A 20,248-nucleotide genomic window follows, 5' to 3' on the forward strand; every position below is an offset into this window, starting at 1 on the left:
AGTAGGACAATCAATTATTACACAATAGTAACAAATCTCTGTCGACCGACCTATTCGCTACTTTCCGTACTTTTAGCACATGCTGCCTTTATCAGTTCACGTATCGACTTGTAAAGTCGGAGACATCGTCCTTTCGGAAACTCAAACTTAGTCATAGTATTGTCATGCAATAACGAGACCAATTAGTTGTGTTTGTTCTATAATTAGCTATTTATCTGGCTGCGCACTAGCGAATAATTTTGTAGGCTGTTTAACACGGTCACCTTCCTTCATCGTGACTTGGCCTTCTGCTATCGTCATCAACATCGCTCAGTTTAAATCGATTCGATCTTAACCATCCTAATTCTGTTCGTGTCTTTCATCGGCAAACTCTATCGTCGTAAGGAAATACTACGACTGCCGCTTAATCGGCGTTGATCCACTTACTCTGTTTATTTTCGTCTTCGGCCCCCTTCATCGAGTTCCTCGCCCAAAAACAGAAGATGGCTGAGAAAAAACCTACTTGTGAAAATGATTAAAACCTTACTTCATACGCCTGTCTAATCCTCTTTTCTCATGGAAGCGCCGATTCCTACGTAAGTTAGTGGCACTTACGTAAAGGCAAAATACACCAGTATGGTCGAAGCATCTTTGCTCAGGCAGCGCTAAGGTTCAGGTTGATAGGAAGTTAGCCTTCGCTGGTTCGATGCGACGGATCGGCTCGTTAACAGCCAGGAACAATAATTTACTACATATCGTTGGCAGAAGTAGCTGGCCAGCATTGAGTAAGCAGAAACCTATACAATAAGTGTTTTTCGTTTTAACTCTAAACAACACCCTAGTTCACTCCTCGCTGTTTCTTTCTAATACACGTTTCCTAACTGACATTTACCCTTCATTTTGCCTTTCTTTCAATTCGTTTTGCCAGCCTTTAGGAACTTCCCGAACTTTTAAGAGCTTGTATGCGCAATTTAGACAGTCTAGTTTAGTGTTGAATTTGGCCAGGGACTAAACGTTCTCGTCCTTCATCCCACTCAAAAGCATCAACAGAGCAAAACAAACATAGTCTTAATCATCGTAAAACATACGCTGCTGCCGTTAAACGGACGGTTGGTGACCCCTTACAACGCAAAATGAGCTATGTGCCTGCCCATGATCTATTTGGAGTTGAAATCCTAGCTCACTCGTCCCTAAGTTGTACCTGCACCACCACAGGGGTTTTGTCCTGTCCTTACCTAAATTGATTGAATACTATGAAGTTTAACTAGCGAAACCTAAGGAACAAAACGCAGAGCAGAGAAGTGCTGAGCGTTTGCCTGATCGACCTGGCCTAGAGCCGACGTACAGGGTAGCATGGGCGAGGGTCGATCCTCGTGTTGGGTAAGGGAATGGCGCTAGTGACGTACCCTCACAAGCGCCCCCCCATACGCTCCTAGGGGAAGAGGTTCGCAATGCCCAGCCAGGATTGTTGGCGGACTCCTCGTTTACTGGCAGAAGTGTATGAAAGGTCTCGTGTGACACTACGTGCGTGCCGTGCTCCGAAGCGTGCTTCCGGACCACGCTGCCTGTGGACGGATGGACAGACAGGCCGACGTTGTGGAGAAGCTTTTTAACGAGACGGCTCTGCAGAGACCCGCAACCTGAATCAAAGCTAAGAACGTAACATGAAGTAAAACGAAACAAATATATTGCCTTAAAACTAGGTGCAATTCCACTTATGCTTGTGTATATAGCATGATCATAGTTACCACTAATTCATCGCTGCTGGGAAACTACTATCGGCGTTGCTTCGTATATGTGAAATATAATTTGAATTTCGAATAGGAAAAAAGGTTATGGATATTTACGATCAGCGAAAATCACAGCTAAGATAGTGAAACGTGCAATAAGCAAAATACGATGAGTCCGATGGGCTAATCTCAACCAACAGATAAATCGTCAACAAAAGCCAATCATAACGAGCGGAGAAAGAAATAAATAACGAAGAAAATATAATAGTTACGTAAATCGTTAAGTAACGAACGCACTGTCGAACAACGAACAAACATCGGATGCGTCCACGGTTTCGTACCGTAAAGCGTTCGGTGTCATCAATACGCGATTCGATACCGGATACCCCAGTGGCATCGCGCTTGGATCGTGCTAGTACGTGAGTGAGGGTGTTGGCTTCTGTTGTATCTGTGTGCATTTTCTATGCTGTTCTTCAGTCTTCTTCCTCTGTATTAATTCTATTAGTGGGTTTGAATAAATGCATCGGTCCGCTTGTGTATCTTCGAAGGAGAGAATCCGTCTGTGCACTAAATCTCGCTTCGTAAAACAGAGGATTATCGTAATCGTGTACAGGATCATCACGTCGAATTGGTTCGTCCACGCCGCAGCAACAATAGCGATTAGTGCAGTTTCTGTAGTACCTGTTCACATCTAAAATTGCAATAGGAACCTCATAGAGTGCGTGCTGGCTAGACCACTACCGTTACGGTAGGTAACCGTTACGGATAGGGCAGAAACTCACAGTAGGCAACATTTTCGCTCTGTGAGAATACTGCAGCCCCAAGTGAACCAAGACACATCTGCTGCTAATACAACTATTGTACTGCAGTATCTCATGGTTGGCTATATTACGGGCCGTAGTCTGTCCCATATAGCTGAGGTGCTGTTTGCGGCGTTTGCTAGTTAAAGAATAACAAAACGAATGTCACGAATTGGAATTTTTTATTCATACTCCTCATCATTACTGTAGGGAATAGTTACGAACCGTTCATTTCCCTATCGTCTGCCAAACTGACTGCTCAGCAAGCGTCTAGATAGATGATCGCCCTTTCATGAAACGCTACGCTAAAGCCTATCATAGCAGCATGGTACAGGCGAGATGAGCACGTTCGACATGCTAGTCATTGTCGCCGCAGGCGGCTGCGCAGTCGTCAAGGACCTAGCAGTCGAAAGCTGGCAGTGGAACTGCAGCCGTAAGTGAGGCAAGGTGCAGCTGTATGCCTGCAGCTGTCCTTTTTACGCCTATCTCCTGTCTGCCCTCGATGACTCGTTGGGTAAACGACGGAATCCTGTTGCGTGCCATCCTTTTGGCGGCGACAAGTTGTCTACCACATGGTTTTGTGCAGGCGACACGAGGAGGCACAGGTGGAGGTGCCGGTGTGGGCGCTCACGACGGGGCAAAATTGCCCCTTCGCACCGAGGCATGGGAGCGTCAAGAGCCGAGAGGATCGTTGCTAAGGTCTGGTCACCGGAGCAGGACGCATCATGGCGTACAGACATCGTTGTATCATCGGCTGCCAATCGAAGTGCCAATTGAAGTGCTTCATTCAGTGCATTCCCACCCACCACTTGTTAACGAGTTGGATACGATTCACTTCGGCGATGAAAATAGTCAAAGTGAACTGTTTGATGAGATGATCGCTGTACCCCCGGAACAGACGCCAGCTGACCCGGAAAAGCCATTTGGTTAGTATTCATCAAACGATATTTCTAAGATCTACAAGCTGATAAATGTGCTCAAACGAAGTAACAGTTGTTCAAAGAAAAAGTGTTCCTTCGTTGATCCAGTTTAGACTGAGTATTTTAAACAATTATACCACATAGAATAAATATTTGGCTGACATCGCGGAAAATCTAGGTAAATAACACGTTTGTGCTTCTTCGATACGAAATTTAAGTTGTAGTTGAAGTTCTAAAGTTGTCAATCAATTGACATTCTTAGAATTTGTAGAGCCCATTGTGCGTGAGTGAGTAACGCAAACGCGCTCTCAATCTCCAGTGTCTATAGTTACGTTTATGTTTTTGACAAGGGAGAAACAAGACCAATATTTCGCACAGTTTGAGTTTGGTACAAGCTGATTTATGGAATAGATATAATTTGCGGGATAGAGAATTATAGTAGTTAGCATATTAGACGTTTTTGACACTTTTTTTGAGGCACTTGAAATTGATAGAAAATATTAAAAATAGTATTATTTAATTTTATTTAGTTGCCAGAACAGCAAAACCTTCTAATTGTGTTGCAGACGTATCACTGAATATAAATCTAGTGTGTACTTGATTTATGCCGGAAACTCACAGTTTTTTTTTTTTTGGTAGAATATATTGTAACAGCTACGACGTATCTTAGATTAAAACGTAATGGCGAAAAAATTTTTACCGCGCTCGCTAAGCTACCTACGCACCATTATTTAGGTTACAATGTTCTGACACCGACGACGACGACCATGAATTAGTAAACGGCCTATTGCACGGATTTCTATCTTTTCGCAAATCTATCTTTTCTAGTTGTCGGTTGTCATGGGCTAAAAGTTTGGAACACTAGGAAGTTATAATTGCTTATGTAAATCCCCTAATTACTCGTAACGAATTCTCTATGTAGAAACTTAGTAGTCGTTATAAATAAAATCTATGCATGATAATGTCGTTCATACGTATAGGCACACGACTCTAGAGGCCGCTTGTCCAATACACAATGTCGTTCTGCTATGATTTTATACCTATTTATATATATATATATATATATATACATTTTATATTTGTATATTTTATTTGATTTATAAATTTATGCCGAAATAAAATTATATTAGAATTCAAATTAGTACGAAAAGAGAAATCTTATTAAATTCATGCTACATTCTATACAGGTCTAGTTGACGTAGTGCATCATCTTTTATTTCTATAATCACTCAACTGACGAGGTCTTCCCTGACCATCGATCCAATGTGGTGTCTACTATTCTGGTCTATCAATCTCCACGGTGGCTTCAGACCCAAGGATTAACAGAGCGACAACATGAAATCGGTGCCCACGTTTGTGGCACAATGTGTCTAAATAATAAAATTGCTTGGAAACTTATATAAACATGCTTTCCAATTGATCAATCAATATCGCTGATTAGTAGATCAACGTCGACTAGCTCCCCTGGAATAGTTTCAATCAGTTCAAGCTATATGAAGAATACGAACGACAGGATAAATATACGCCGGGTGCAACTGGACTTTTGGGAATCTATCCATTCAAGCTGGCACAGGAGTGCAATATAGCAATCCTATTTTCTTTTTATATATAAATATTACAAGATGTCTATGAGTAGTCCTAATAACTAGTGCTCGCAGAGAAACACCCATATCCTAGTCTGAACTACAATATTTGCACACGAGCAACGTTACAAAATCGCTTACCTTTCATCTAGGAGACAACCTAGCAACATTTACACTAACCGTATACATTGAATCAAACGATCGTTCCTCTATATTGGCATATTATGCCAGCTGTATTTTGCTCCTTATGCTGGTAGACATCTAGTGATTATACTTAAAACTCAGCTTGAAGCCCCGTGATATTTGCTTAATCATTAAAAAATAATGAACCCACTATGGTTTTTATTTTGTCCTCATAATACGTATCTGTATCGAGTAAATCCCTTTGCCAACTTTCGCGAAATTCTCACATAAGAAAATCATTTATATGCTGTATCTTAATATAAGGAATAAGAACTTCAAGACTATTAATGTTTACTCTAGGAATAGGGTTCATACTTAACACTGAAGGGTAAAATCGAGCTCAGTCGTTAGTTCATTTGTCGTACAATTAAACCTCAGTGGACCAGCTTCTTATGTTAGGCTTTAAGCAGCTTTTGTCTATGTAGTCCACATCGATAAAGCGCAATGTATCCCGCCGAGAATAGGGGCTTGACCCTCAAGCACATTGCAAAAAGGTTCTATTTGCTCAACGTTGAGTAAACAAGCGTCCGCTACCATGATACAATCTAGATATGAAATGATCGACTTTAAGCGGAACGAAGCGCGAAACTCATGAACCGTTTCATCGGCATCCATTTGCCGGTAATGGACGGTGCAGCTGTATCATTACTGCCATTTACGCTCATTGCGTCAACGGCATAATCAATGCGGTGTCCATATACATTTTGTCCTGTCACACCATCAGCCACAGCAGCAGCAGCAGCAGCAGGAGCAGCAGCACTATCACCGTCGCTCCTTCGCTACCCCTTAATTCACGCCTCGTGCATGCCTCTAGTAAACTCTAGATACAAATCCTTTTTATGTATAGCGTGCGTTTATAATAAACTACTTATATAACGACCATAGGCAGAAAGATGCATGTGAGCACGATAACACGAACGGTTTCATACGACCCTCACTCGAACCCAACGGTAACTTTGTGTTCCTCCGGAGAGACAAGGATAGCTATACGCGTCCACACAAGAGTCTCCACCTATTGGATCCGTCCGGCAAAAGAACAATAACAACTACCCAGAAGTAGTTCGATACCGTCACTCAATCTTGAAAGCCATGCGCTGCGCTTCACACTTGTGCTCCTAATGTCCTCTGTCTTTTTCTCCGAAGAACTGATGCTGGGTAACGATGGAATTGAAAATCCAGTAGACGAAAAACGATGGCAAATAGGGACGCATAACGGGCATGGTGAAAGATGCCATGACGGAATCCCCGTACTGTTGCAGCTAGTTTTCTTACTAGACTTCGGTACACATGAGCTGGCCGAAGTTCAGGTCAGAGCATGGACAGCACACATAGTTAATTCTGTGGTGGAAGGGGCCGCTAGCCGTCTGAAGCAGCAGTGCCTAACAAAGATCGTAAAAGCGTATGTAGAATTTGAAGCACTTATTTCGAACTGAATGACACAGAAAATGTACTTTTACCTTTTCGAACAGCCAAATAGACATATTCAATTGTTTTACAATGCAAACGAGCCAACAGCATCACCCAGCTTCCATTCAATCCTACAAACACTGATAGACAAATATACATTGCATTTAGCCCAGTTCAAGCTAATTTTAATTCAGACCAACAATGTAATGGGCAGACACAGGTTTCTGTAAGACTGCTCAGCTGTAGTTTTGCTAAGCCTTAGTACAACTGACTCAAGCGCGTATATGGGGCCGAGACGAAACATCAAGTCGGACATCGTCTAATACTTCCGCTTATTGAGGCGTACATCTTTTTCAAACAACTCTCTCATTGAGACGCTTGCTCTCTGACAAACAAGCGACAGATGATCGAATTATATTATTAGATTATATCATGCCTCTTCCTTCTTTTTTCTTTGAGGGTCTTTTTTCGCAAGCACTTCTTCCATGCAGGAACTCATAATGTCCCAGTTTCCTTTGAATTCTATTGGGCACTTTTGGCGCCCATTCATCAAACGACGGTTTTATCTCTTTTCCCAGCTCTGCTCTAAGTCTCCTTCTCTTCGTGTCATATGCTTCGCAGCTCCGGGAGGCGTGAAAAATCGTATTCGCCTCCCCTAGGTCGTAGAAAGCACATTATGGTTTTGTGTTTTGCCTGTCCTCAATTATTACTCGACGAAGTGTTCACGTCCTAATAGAATTTAGGCTGGGTGAAAAAGTAGGTATTCGTCTTCTCTATCAATCTATACCCTTAATTAAACTTTTAGTGATTCCGTCATTGCTGATCTTACTGTCGGACCAAGCGATCTGCGGCCCTTTCGGCAAGATGCCACTTGGGTAAAATATTTTCATCCTTATCTTGTTTCCATTTATGCTACTTCGCCACTGATGACAGTCACTGCTTTATAGGAAGCTATTCCAGAAGCTCCACTTACTCCAATGAATATATGTCATTGTGGCCGCCGTAACGCGCACGCGTTCTTCCTGGAGCATAACTCATGTATATTTAATAGAAGTCTGCTTAGATAATTATTAGTTAGCATAGCTGCGTTAATTCCTCGGTCTACGCGTGCTGTTCTATTGATAACCTTTTTAGCAATTTTAAGGTTTTCTGCGGAAGTATAGCGTGATCGTTTACATTTTCTCTTGATCCCTGGCGGTATTTGCGTCCTGTGACCATTAGCGATTTCGTCCTGTCCTGCAGCTTGTAGTCTCTGATCTAGAGATTCACGACGTCACATATATCGTTGACGTATGTGGAGACGATACTCTGTAGCCATTAGGCTGTTGCTTACTTCTTAGACGATTCTTTCCCTGCGGGTCTCGCTAGGCAGTGGCAAAAAAGGCCCTAGGGTACTAACCGAAGATATAAAAGGATATTTGTTTTCGATGGCCAATAAAACAACACGCTGTGTGTTGCGCCAGTATATTACTACACATGTAGAAAATAATAGCGGGTATGCGGTAAGCACCTAAAGAGGACAGAATAAGCGACAAAGATATGAACTGACGGTAAGCACATGCGGGGCAGTTCTAAGTCAAGGAAAGAACGGGGAGTTTTGTAGCAGTTTTGGTTTCTTACAACAGTTTTGTTATAAAAGTAGCAGAGTAAAGAGCAAGTACGGTTTAACCTTGTACGAATAGGGAAATTTATATACAATGCATATTTGTAAATATGTATGTATATAACCGCTTGCTTTGAGGGTATGGGACATTTGGAAATGGGTTAACGTTTTCTATGTATGGTCTATACAGGCCTAGTCTGAAATGATGTAGTAACTTTATTGAAACTTCTGTTATAGGCTGGTTTCAATGGAGACACGATAATTGCAATTTGTAATTTTATTTACCGCTCAACTTGGCCTATAAGATATCGATAAATAGTTCTTCGCCGGTTTTAATAATATTTTTACATGCTTATTTACTGAACGAAAGGGTTCTTCTTCTGTGGGTTAGTTGAACCCGGACTCTAAAAACTCTAAAGAGGAAGTATACTGGGATGATGAACGAAACTAAACCACTGAAGTGTACCGTAAGTAAAATCACGTACATATGTAGATTGTTCGTGTATTATGGAAACAGAAAACGACGATGATCTGCTCCTCTTCTTTATTTTTTCAGCCTACATTTGAAAACAACATATCGTCAAAATATCCCTGTTGGGGTCTATACGCATTTGTGCCGCTACAATAAATAGACAAAACTTTACTATTTGCCGTCCGTTGGCATCGGGGGCATACGGTCTCGCTCCTGACTGAAGTCTCATTGTGTGCTATTATAAAAGATAGCAGAAATTTGCCGGTACAAATACCAATCTAATCTGAATAATAAATCAACAGGTTGAAGCTATATTTTTGTGGGCACAGATGCTTTCCAAGTGAACAAAACACGTATTTGTGTTTGCTCTGTGTGAACCCCTCATTATCTATAGACAACATGAACTTCGGAACCCTTGCCGACTGTATAACAATGCACCTGAAAGTTAGAAAACAGCGACCTTGTACTAACGGGCCACGGTTTTCCCATAAAGCTGTATGTTCCCGCTTCCTGAGACTCGCACCTAATATTATCAAAACAACATTTTTTTTATAGAGAGTCCTCATGGAGCCTTAAATACTTTGGTTTAAATCCGCAGGGGCACGCGTAAACCTATAGATTTTGTGGACTCATTTGTGTTATTGCATGCGTAGTTAATTTATCAGTTATGATATAAAATGTAAAATGCATAAAAAGCCAAACATAAGTTTCGAACCAGTAGAGATACTCAATAGCTACGTACATCGTCGAGCAACTTATCACGTATTGATATCGAGGCATGCAACTTGGAACTAGATCCAGCCATCGTGATGAAGTTCTATCGTAACACATCCGTAAAGATACCGTAAAATACTTAAGGTCGGGCTAATGCAACGATCTCGAATATGTGGTTACCCTTCAATTATTGCAACAATATCATTTTAGCGGCTTTAAAGACTGAGGCTAATTGATCAATCGGTATACTCCTCAATGGCTCTGTTATCGCTTTGTCGCTACCCTTTAATGATAAAAAGACCTTCGTAATTGAAAAAGGCATGATTAGCACCGGCTGATCTAATGCGGACTTCTATGACGACATGGAATACCTCTAACTATATTATTCTGGATAGTCTGCATAACGGGCCTAAATTGGCATCGATTTCTGTTAGTACCTTTAACCTACGACCCTGCTAACGGGGGTACATCGGTCGCATTTTATAGAGATCCGAATCAACAGAATTGCTATCTTCAGGAAACTTCGGATAAATGAATACAGAGAAGCGTCAAAACCCAATAAGTATATCTAATTGCACTCTCGCTGCAACGGTAGTATTCGATAATGTTTTAGCATACACAAAGAAAGTGGATCCCCTGTTAATTTCGAGGTGGTATCTCGGCCGTGCTTGCTATATCGTAGGAGGACAATGTTATACAATGTAATCAGTACCTTAACTACCCGTTTACCACAGCCACCGTTTGATCGTCGATTAGACTGAGGAACGTAAGTGTAATCGCATTAGCAGAAATGTGAATTTTCAGTATTGAAAATTGTTTTTCCAGCTTCGTATTACGAAATACGATGTTCAGCTGCATGATTCGCTACCGTTGGGAGAAGAAAAACCCTCGTTAGTTCAGCTACGCAAGCAAACATGTCTAACCGTTTTACCCTACTGTTTATATAGCTTTTGCGCGCGACACTTATATTGATTAAAATGCGCGAATATTGATTCAAATGCAGAAAACATCCCACTTCGTTACGCCCTACGTTTAAATAATTTCTGCTATCTTTCTTCTATTCTAGCACAACTCGCAGTAGATAACCGCTCAGTGTAGTTTAGGGGTTACGTTCCTCACTTGGTCTCCATCTACACGGGGCAATTGCTCTTTGCTAACCGACATCGATCGGCCCACCTGCGATATTTGTTCACTTCTAGCTCAAGTCCCTTCGAATTTGTCCTAAAACTCTATAAACCTTACAAAGCCCTGCTCGGCCTTATCATAGCCTATTTTGTCTGGGGGACCGGTCTTTTCTGTAAAAATAGGAAAAAATTCAAATTTTACAGAACAATGCTTCACAAACCACTTCCGGAATTCTCCGTGTTTCCTGTTATGTCTCGCTTTACTTTATTTTTATGCTCCTATGGATATCTTCCACTGCCCTAAAGTCTGTTTTTGTCTTCTGGTTTACGAACTAACACATTAGAGTTTATGTTTTCATCCCCAACGTAAGCCGGTTATTATTTCTGATATTGCTCTCGGACATCGCGGACCTTACCTAGCGCGAATCTCCGTTACCAATCGCTACTACGTCAAGATCGATTCAATGACAATTCCCTACTTCCTCCGTTGTCCACCTTGAACATAGGCACCCCTCATCAAACCTAATGAAATAGACTCATACTCTCTTTTTTCAGTAAACGCGATTACTAGCTACTGCCAGCTATAAAGTAATCGTTATTTAGGCATTGATGCTGTAGCCTGTTGAAACAACGTGTGTCAATAAAGTGTTTTTGTAATTTAGTTATCCAGTGAAGCACCAACGCGAAGTTCATGAACAACAAAATCTAGATCGCTCCCAAGTCCAATACATTCATTATATAGCGACCTGTGTAATAGTATCTTTTAGTAATAGTTTTATATATATAGTAATGTGACTTTTCTGGGCTTTCGTGTGTCACAGAGAACCCAGTGAACACAGAAACCAGTTTTATATAGGCATTGATACTTCGTATTATTCTAAGCGAACTATTCCAATATATATTTTCGAATGCACATTCTTAGTTTCGGCCAAAATTGGCAAGATGTTTTCAGTTGTTGCTCTATCTGTAGAAATCAATTATCATCCAAATACGACCACTGCGGCCGCGTCTCCATTTTATAAAGCGAAGTCATAGTGTATGGTAAGGGGTACCTGTGTATGGTGCATATACAGTTTGCTTTGTAGCTGGAAATTCACGTGTGCAGTTGGACAGCGGGTGCGCTGTCATCGAAAAGCCTGAGTTTCAGTAGGTAAAAAAAAGGGCTTGCCTTGAATTATATTACTTTTATTAGAGAAAGGAAGCGAGAAATCTACAGTTTGTATGGAAAGGATGCAACGGTGCGGGCTTGATTAAGGCCACTGACGACCACTGCACACGGGTTTTCTGTAGAAGGCGGTCATTTCGAAGATGATTACAGGTGTCGGTGAACACCGGGTCAATCAGCACATATATTCGATCAGAAATATGATTATTGTTGTAACTGCAAATCACTCATGGACTGTGTGGAGGTGCGATTCGCACCGCAAGATGGCGGCAACTTGTGCAACTTACCTGATCAATCTGGGTTACTTAGAGGTAATTAATACGAACCGAAGGTGCGCTTATAAGAAGTCCAAGCTTATTCCACTTTAGTTCTTAACGGCAGATCGTCATTTCGGATAGCTAATGAGAATCATCTAGAGAAACAGGAATTTGTTTTTTAGCGTTGTAAAAGAGCTTCCTGGTTATTATAGGCGCCAAACTACATGTTGACAAGTCAGCAAGGTACTCATACTAGCATAAACAATTTAATTGAATTCCTGAGGCATTTTCTGGAAACTGGTCAGAAAAACCCGTTTGGTTTTTATTTCTGGATATCAGCATATAAATATACTCAGTTAACTATATATAATATGTGAGTTTTGATAGATTATACTGGATAGAATTTTTTTTGAGTCGGTGCAGGTGTTACGTCATTCAGCTATATCGTTAGCGTTAAGCCATTGCGCAATATCGGAACAAGCCATGTAATTTTTTTGGAATCTACGCAAGGATATCTATTTGCACGAGTAAGCAGTATACATACAGGTATCCTTTTAAATGCGTCCATATTGTCAAATGAATATCCAAGGGCTTGCGAGCGAGTGTTTATAAAGATATTTTAAATTAATCGCTTTAATCATATTATCTCTTTCGGAACACAATCGAGTTAAAATTTTCCGGACTGCAAATGTCAGGAAGAGGTTCCAGTTGTGGCAGAGTATTTAACACAAAACAGTCGCCTTGCGGAACTAGCGGACCAAGCAGAGAATAAGAACACTACAATGACTACAAACATTTAACCGTTCTCCTGTTTTGACTTCTTCCATATGCTAGTTACGTGCATTTCGTGCACCTTCATTCTTAAGCCTCTTAATTCACTCAACAGGCTATTCAGTTCCTTGGTACGTATCCCATGCCTCGATGTGATTATTTTATGGTGTGGCCTAATTGGCTGAAGACGTCTGTTCAGCCCTGAGCTTTTTAGTACATTTTTTTTTTCTTTCGGTTCACAGAACGGAAGTCGGTAATTCTACCGTGCTGTAAACCCAGTGATCTTCCGCGTTGCGATTATGGAAAGAAATTAATGACTTGTGGATAATCTAATGGATTTTCGATGCACGAAGAGAGACTGAACGTGTCGTACGCGCCAAAATTTGAAACGACAGCAACCTTCCTTTGTGAAAAGCGTGCATCCTTATAGTGTGGATATGATATATCTTGAGGTGTGTATTCGGAACACCCATGCTATAATTCGTGGCAACGACCTGGAACACGTTTGGCCCTGTTAATAGGTGTAAGCGTTGATAGAAATACCGTCGAATTAAATCCATATTTTGAAGCTTGCTTTCAAAAACAAAGATATATTCTAAAAATTTAAGAAGCCTTTGCACATCTCGTATCTAATAGCTCGCACAGAATGCATTTAATATGCGTTTATTTGACCCATTTTATCCACTGAAATAAACGACAGTTACATGTGTTAAGCTTTCACGTAGAATTGTGTGCTACACAAACAGAAAAATCATACTATTTCGTCGTGTTAGATTTAACCATTTTTCTTAGGTATTTTTTTTCATTAATGTAGGAACTCTTTTCGGTGCATATAACGGTATGAAGTTCAAGTTCTCCCAAAAGTCATTTTTAACCAACGATCCCACAACTGCGAAGGGGTGGAGAGTTTGTATCGCAGACAAATTTCCATAGAGGAAAGTAGCGTACCTGAACTGCACGGAACGATGTTTTGAGCCTCGACTACTAAGTCCAAGTTCGGAAGGGAGTTCAAGTTTCGTGCGTTCGCAAACTTTATTTTAAGGTACCTTGAAGGATACAAGGAGGTTCGGTTCGAAAACTTGCTGTACGGTGCTATGTTTTGTTAAAACAATGACGCGCTGCGTCTATTCTCTTTGATTGCAAACTATCGGTAAAAGGGACTCAGTCAAAAGGCGCTGAATGAGTAAAGAGAAGATACACCGCACGTCAATTACACTCCTATACTTCATTTTGTTCTTTATTGTTAAGCTTATGCCAGCAAGAGTTACACGTAAAAGGGTCCTTCCTACCGTACGGTCTCTATACTATGGGGGGGGGAGGGGTCCGAATACGACAGTTACATATCTATAAGAAACTGAGCGAAATGATACTTAAGAAACGGATTAATGTAGCTAGCTAAACAAGACGTCAGACTTTTATTATAAGTAGGTACTGAAATTATAATATAAATTGGACCATGACTAATGGAAGCATTAGGCCCAGGTATATAGTTGCAAGCCTGCTTAAGAAATTTTAACTAAAGTCGCAATAACAACGATAGTAGTGACATTACCTATCACATACTATGCCTTACGATGCTATCCCTAGCAGCGTTGCTAAGTAACACATATATTACCACCATCAACCTCGAATGCAGTTGAGATTCGGAACTTGAATGATTACATAATTATTTTCAAAATATTTTTCGTTAGTTTACAAGTAACTTTTTAAGAACAATTGTGCAAGAAGTGATATTTGTAGGCGTAAACTCGTTAGAGTGTCGCCCAAATATGCTAAATACAAGGAAAGTCCGAATGAAATTTTGAGCCTATAACAGGCCAAAAATTCCAAAAACGAAAAAAAGCTCGAAACGGCCAAAAAGTTTAAAAGATGCGAAAAGAAACAAAGAGTCTTAAAAGGCAAAATTGATGTAGCTTATCCGAATTACCCAATTAGTAGTGGGTATTCTCCTTTCTAATGTGGTCGTTAATGTCTACATTAAAAGTATAGATGTATCAAATTTTTAAGTCAATTTGTAGAATTTTCGAGCTTTTTTTTATTCTAAGCTTCACTGAGAATGTTCCGGTTCGTTTCATGAGAAATCTACTGGGATCTTTTAGAATCCGCATAAAAACCGCCAGTAATGTGAACTGTCGATTTTTAGAAAAAGGTTTTTAATCTTGATAGGGATTTCCTCCAAAAATAATTTCAGCGCGAAAAAAATAGACAATAATTGGTCCTCATTCAAATTTTAAAAAGGACGCTTTGCTTTTCGCTCTGATGATTTACTTTTTGCCCTGATGAGTTTGTTGTTTTGTTCTAAAAAGAATTGGCTTTCGTCTGGTGCCAGCAATAACGAATGAAAGCATGCCTGTTACGACGAAGGATTCGCCGAAGTTTCCTCTAATTTAAACACTGCACAGCGATGCACTGCTTTTCTGCATAGCTACTCAACCGAGATCAAAGCCGAAACCGTAATATTACGCCGAAGGAGCGGCTGAAGGTGTCGCCGATATTCGGTTGGCCCGAACTTGCCCCCTTTTTGTTTGCCCGGTGTGCAAATACCCATACGTCATTCCTATCATATTTCTGCTGTCTAAGATGAGCCTTCTGGATGACGTCACACCCAAAGGAAAACAACTGATGTGGCTAATGTTATTTAGCTTTTTATTAATGATGAATGGCTAGTTTAACTTCGCCTTGTGCCTTCAATTTATCGATGACCCGCCCTCCTAACGATAATTTCGTTTTCCGGATCTAATTTACGTGATGGTTTAGTCCGTACCTCTATATGTGTACACGCTTCGTTATGAAAACTCATATTTTTTTGTATACCGCATATGAATATATATGCCGTTACAGAGTTGGGGGCAAACTAAACTAGCTGGCAATAACGGTATCTCTCCAAACTATGTTGGTAAGACGAACGACGTCACTTACTGACCCAATGATAGACATAGCAATAGTAGTGCAATACGGGCTAACCCAGCATAGACATAAAACATAAAAGCAGTTGTCTTTATCGTTGTCATCTGTGATGTCGCACTCTCCGAAGAAAAAGGGTTAGAGAAAATCAATTGTTCAATTAACGAGGGACTGGAAAGAACGAACGCAACAACGAGTTATGAGTGAATCAGCAACGGCAAGCGATACGGCCAACTGTACGGCCGAAGTTATTACAAGGACTTTCGCGCTTGTTACTAACTATAATTTGTTTGCAGGGACATGACAGGCAGATATTTGCAAGACCAGATCGACCAGATGGGGACCGGGTAGAAATCCTCTGGTGGTGGTATGAAGACGGCGACAAACGGGCTCATAAAAATTGAGTTTCCTAAAGACTATTTGCCTCAGTATAACTAGAGGCTACATGCTTTAAAAAACGCGACATTCAAATATTTCCTTCGGTTTCAGCAATAAATGTAAAATACCTTCTTTTCTCAATAGAGGCATGCATCAACGGAGTAGATATGTCGAGAGACAAAAGAAATACGAAGCACGAACTCTGTGTTTACAGTCGGACCTGTTTAGTTATGACGCTGTGGCACAATGAAGACCAGTCAGCTGAACGCTGATTTTAGCTTTGCAGTTAGATAACGACGTGATGCGTGAATCCTAACTAAGAATCAATATCTGATCTTTGATGCGCAATCTCTATGACAATCTGCAAACAGGACGCTTTCCATACGTCCAGCTATGTCCACATGCTGTGTTTGCGCTACCAACATTCGAATACTACAAGCTAGCCGTAAAGAAACGCGCATGGTGCGATGTAGCGGCCTTCCTTTTTTAGGCTTCATATTCTATTCCCTTTGCACAGCACAGACACTTGGATGTGTTGTCGGAAATAATTGAAGGCTTGACTTTATTAAAGCTAATTAATATGCACATACGTTTGTGTGCATAATATTATATAAATAATATCATACCATATAATTTCTCAGTTTTTACGATCCAATGTAGTGGTAGATTAGTGGCATAAGCTGGTACACACAAACCATAAATATACATCACAATGGGTCACAAGAAATTTCGATCATTTCATTACAGCACAGAGAGCCATATGCGGTTTGTTTTGCGTTGAAAAGAATTGAACGAAGCCTGATAATATTTGAACTAAATATGCCTTATTTAACCCAGATGAAGTTAGTTAATTAAGAGGCAGTCTAGTCGATCAATTAAAATGCTCTAGCGAGTGACTCTTGGCTACTACGTATACCGAACAGAGCTCTCGCGAAGTGATTGTCATTACTAATGCTTGTTCCGTCCATGACTTAAGCCTCTCAACAACACTTAATCGTGGACAAAAGACTAGGGCATACCAATTATGAAGAGGAACGCAGAAGGCAGGAGCCATAAGGCTGAACGGCAATCCGACGGACCTGGCAATGTATGACATGGCCTAAGTCCAATTACATTAGAATGACTTAACATTATCGTTGCAACATTACGCCTGTGCAGGAGCTTTGTTCAACCTAATTAAGGATCGATATGAGGGTGTATCGACTAACCGAAATAATCCTTTGTCTTTCATGAAATGTCAATTTCTTATGTTTGCGGAACACAAGATAACTTTGTTCATAAAATGTGTAATAACAAAATCAGCGAATAGATTGTTAAAATTAGTATCGGTTTAGCACACTCGCATTACATGGTTATGGTCAAAGAGTTTAGTTATCAAATACTCTATAGCAAATCGAAATACTCCAGAACCCCCACTTCCTCCGTCAGCGTAAACATTGCGAGTACTGCTAGCTTACACGTGAGGCAAATTAAAAGAACAGTGTCAAAAATATCATGAGCATGAGAGGTCCTTAAGTGCAACATTATTATTTTTAAGAATTTTACCATACGAAAAAATATGCGAATATGTACAGTATATGAGACGACTACTTTTGGACTCGGCTTATACTAACACAGGACGAGGGTAATAAAAAAAAAAACGTGCAATTCTGTTAAGACTAATGGGTCGCAAAAAGCGACAGAAACTTACGCTGAACACCCTGAAGGTATTACACTTCAGTGTAATTACAGTTACTTTTGATAATATATATCAATTCAAATTAGGCGTGGGAAGTAGCCATTGACATCGACCACATTTACAGGTATCTATACGTACTGATTTGTTCCAAGCGCACCCAAGTAGTTGCCTCATTTCGAATTATCGTATTGTATATAGAAGCGTGTATGACATAATTGTGCATCTGTAAAAAAAAAACTAGCAAACCAACCGTTATTCGAATTCCATTTATAGCGTATAGTGTACCGGTATGCCGTAATATATATGCAGTACCATCACGGATAGCAGAGACGGTGTACTCGAAAGATAGACTAGCCTTGAGGTGAGACTAGGTTCGTGTGGGACTAATAAGAATATCTGGGCATAGGTTTGCTCCCCGGTCACCAAACGTTCAATCCAGACAAGTTCGTCTATCTAGAGTTATGATAACCGTACATTAAAGCCATATCGCAACATCATTTTAATTCCACCTCAAAAGGAAGAGTAAACATTGCAATCAATGACTCTTCTACAGCATAATCCTATATACTTTATAGGACACGCCTGTCACACTATAACGTCGAGCATGCAGATCTTCTTGAGTAGACAGTTACATAGCATGGCGCCATATCATTTGTGAAACGCGAATAGAAGCTACAAACAAAGAATAGTTACAAAAATATAACGAAATACGGAACTGCACCGTAGTAACAAGCTCATGAACGTGCGCGGACGTTGATGAGCCTGTCGCTAACGGCTAATAGTAATAATAATAATGATAAAAACAACACCAAGAACAACTTGCGTCTTGATCATACTATGAAAGCACCGGTAAATTTTGGACTATGGCGGTTATAACGTACAGGAGATTGAGGTTTCCCCCTTGGTGGCGTAAGTTAGTTGACGCTTTATTCGGCCCCGGCGATGTTAGGTAGGAATGTTGTTTAATGCTATGCCTGGTACATATTGGTTTACTTGCAAGATATGCCATTTTTGATTTTTTAATAATTGCATTATGTAGTTAGCTTGGAATTCGGTCGCTCGATTGCAACGTTTTCGATGGCCACTGATTATCTTATAATTTTTTTGTAAGTAAATGGCCTGTCGATAGCTGATCTTTGTTTAGTTCTTTTCCTTTCGTATAAATTCACGCACATGATTTTATCGTCCGCGTTAGAAACGTCCATCCCTAGTCCACTAAGCGCCATTCAATAGAAACGTTTTCGTAGTGAAAACATCAATTGCTATATAACAAAAGTTGTTTGTTCGGCTCGACTCGGCGTATTTGCAAGACACCGAATACCGTTCTTGCGACTGCCGTTACTATCGATCTTTAACTCTCTTTTCAACTTTCAGAGTTCTTTTGCAAACAACAAAGGTACAGTTGACTTGTTTCCGTTAAACAATAACTAATCCAAAGTCAACTTTGCATCCATCCGATACCGAATCTGCTTCGCGTACAGACGAATATATGTCGTCTCCAATCCGTTCGAATGCATCCGGTGCCATCATTTTTTCTTGGCCGTTCCCTACCTCCGCCATCTACTGTGTGCAGTACCGTAAAATCTTTATGCGAGCAACAACGGCTGGTCCGCACTGTTTCCCACTTTTTCTTTCCATTTCTGCTGTTACCGCTGTAATTGTTGGTTCTCGGCTCGAGTGTATTCTGTGACGGCGATAGTGACAGCGACAGCGTCTGGCGAATTAGTATAGCGTCTTGATTGGGGTAGAAAGAGAAAAACAAAAATAGGTGGAAACAAGGACTGTGTTTATGTGAGCGAAAAAAAGGAAGGATCTATATATGTATATAGAAGGACAGGGGGAAATTGTTCAGAGCCTAGCAGCAGATGTATTTTTCACCCATGGATGGAATACGTGCAACATACGCGTTCATAGATCTTTTTCTCGTGCGAAAGAACTCTATTATTATATTAAATGGTATATTACTGCTGGGATCCTATAGGGTACGATGCAAGACAAACCATCCAGCTGCTAGTCGCCTATGCAGCCCAATAAAAGACAACAGCGACGAACGGAGCAAAAAGTAACACTGCGAAAAGTTGGTAACCATGAAAGTGGTAACGCGACATTTTTTTTTTGAACAAAAACAGCAGAAACGACGGATGTGGCTGTGAATAAATCTATCCGGGCTAGGGTAGTTCAGCGGAGTCAAGGATCGACAATTTCTTCCTATTTTAGCGCCCAATGTTCCATCGAAGCTACAGTGAAGCCAATAAATTAAGAGAATCACGGAGCTCGTAGAAGTTCACACGTCGACGGTTTTGGAAAAAAATTATCTCACTATAGGACAGACGAGGCCGTCGCACTGAATAACATGGCCGGAGAACCGCTGATGTGAGGATTTGTCGGCACGGTTGTATATGCGTGTTTGTATGACAACGGAATGTCATCTGCAGGGTCTAAAAACCGTGTGAACTAGAAGAGATTAACGATAAGACGACGACGATAACAACAGCGACAAAAATGAACTTAAGTTATTGGCTAGTATCTGTTTGACGAACTTTATGCTAAGATATTTAGGGTGTGGTGTTGGTGAAGTAT

The 20,248-nt window shown here is 40.6% G+C and overlaps 1 protein-coding gene across 1 annotated transcript in view; it reads left to right on the top strand.

Annotated features, from left to right (window-relative positions):
• Positions 1-2,427: 2,427 nt before the first annotated feature.
• Positions 2,428-20,248, top strand: part of LOC111273817 (uncharacterized) — a 58,731-nt gene continuing 40,910 nt past the window's right edge. Inside the window, exon 1 of the mRNA XM_086973635.1 lies at positions 2,428-3,435. Coding sequence (XP_086829761.1) covers positions 2,967-3,435 — 469 coding nt within the window. The 5' untranslated portion in view covers positions 2,428-2,966. The remainder of the gene's footprint in view (positions 3,436-20,248) is intronic.

The sequence above is a fragment of the Varroa jacobsoni genome, unplaced genomic scaffold, assembly GCF_002532875.2.
Source record: "Varroa jacobsoni isolate VJ856 unplaced genomic scaffold, vjacob_1.0 scaffold_21, whole genome shotgun sequence".
In the NCBI taxonomy this organism is placed as follows: domain Eukaryota; kingdom Metazoa; phylum Arthropoda; class Arachnida; order Mesostigmata; family Varroidae; genus Varroa; species Varroa jacobsoni.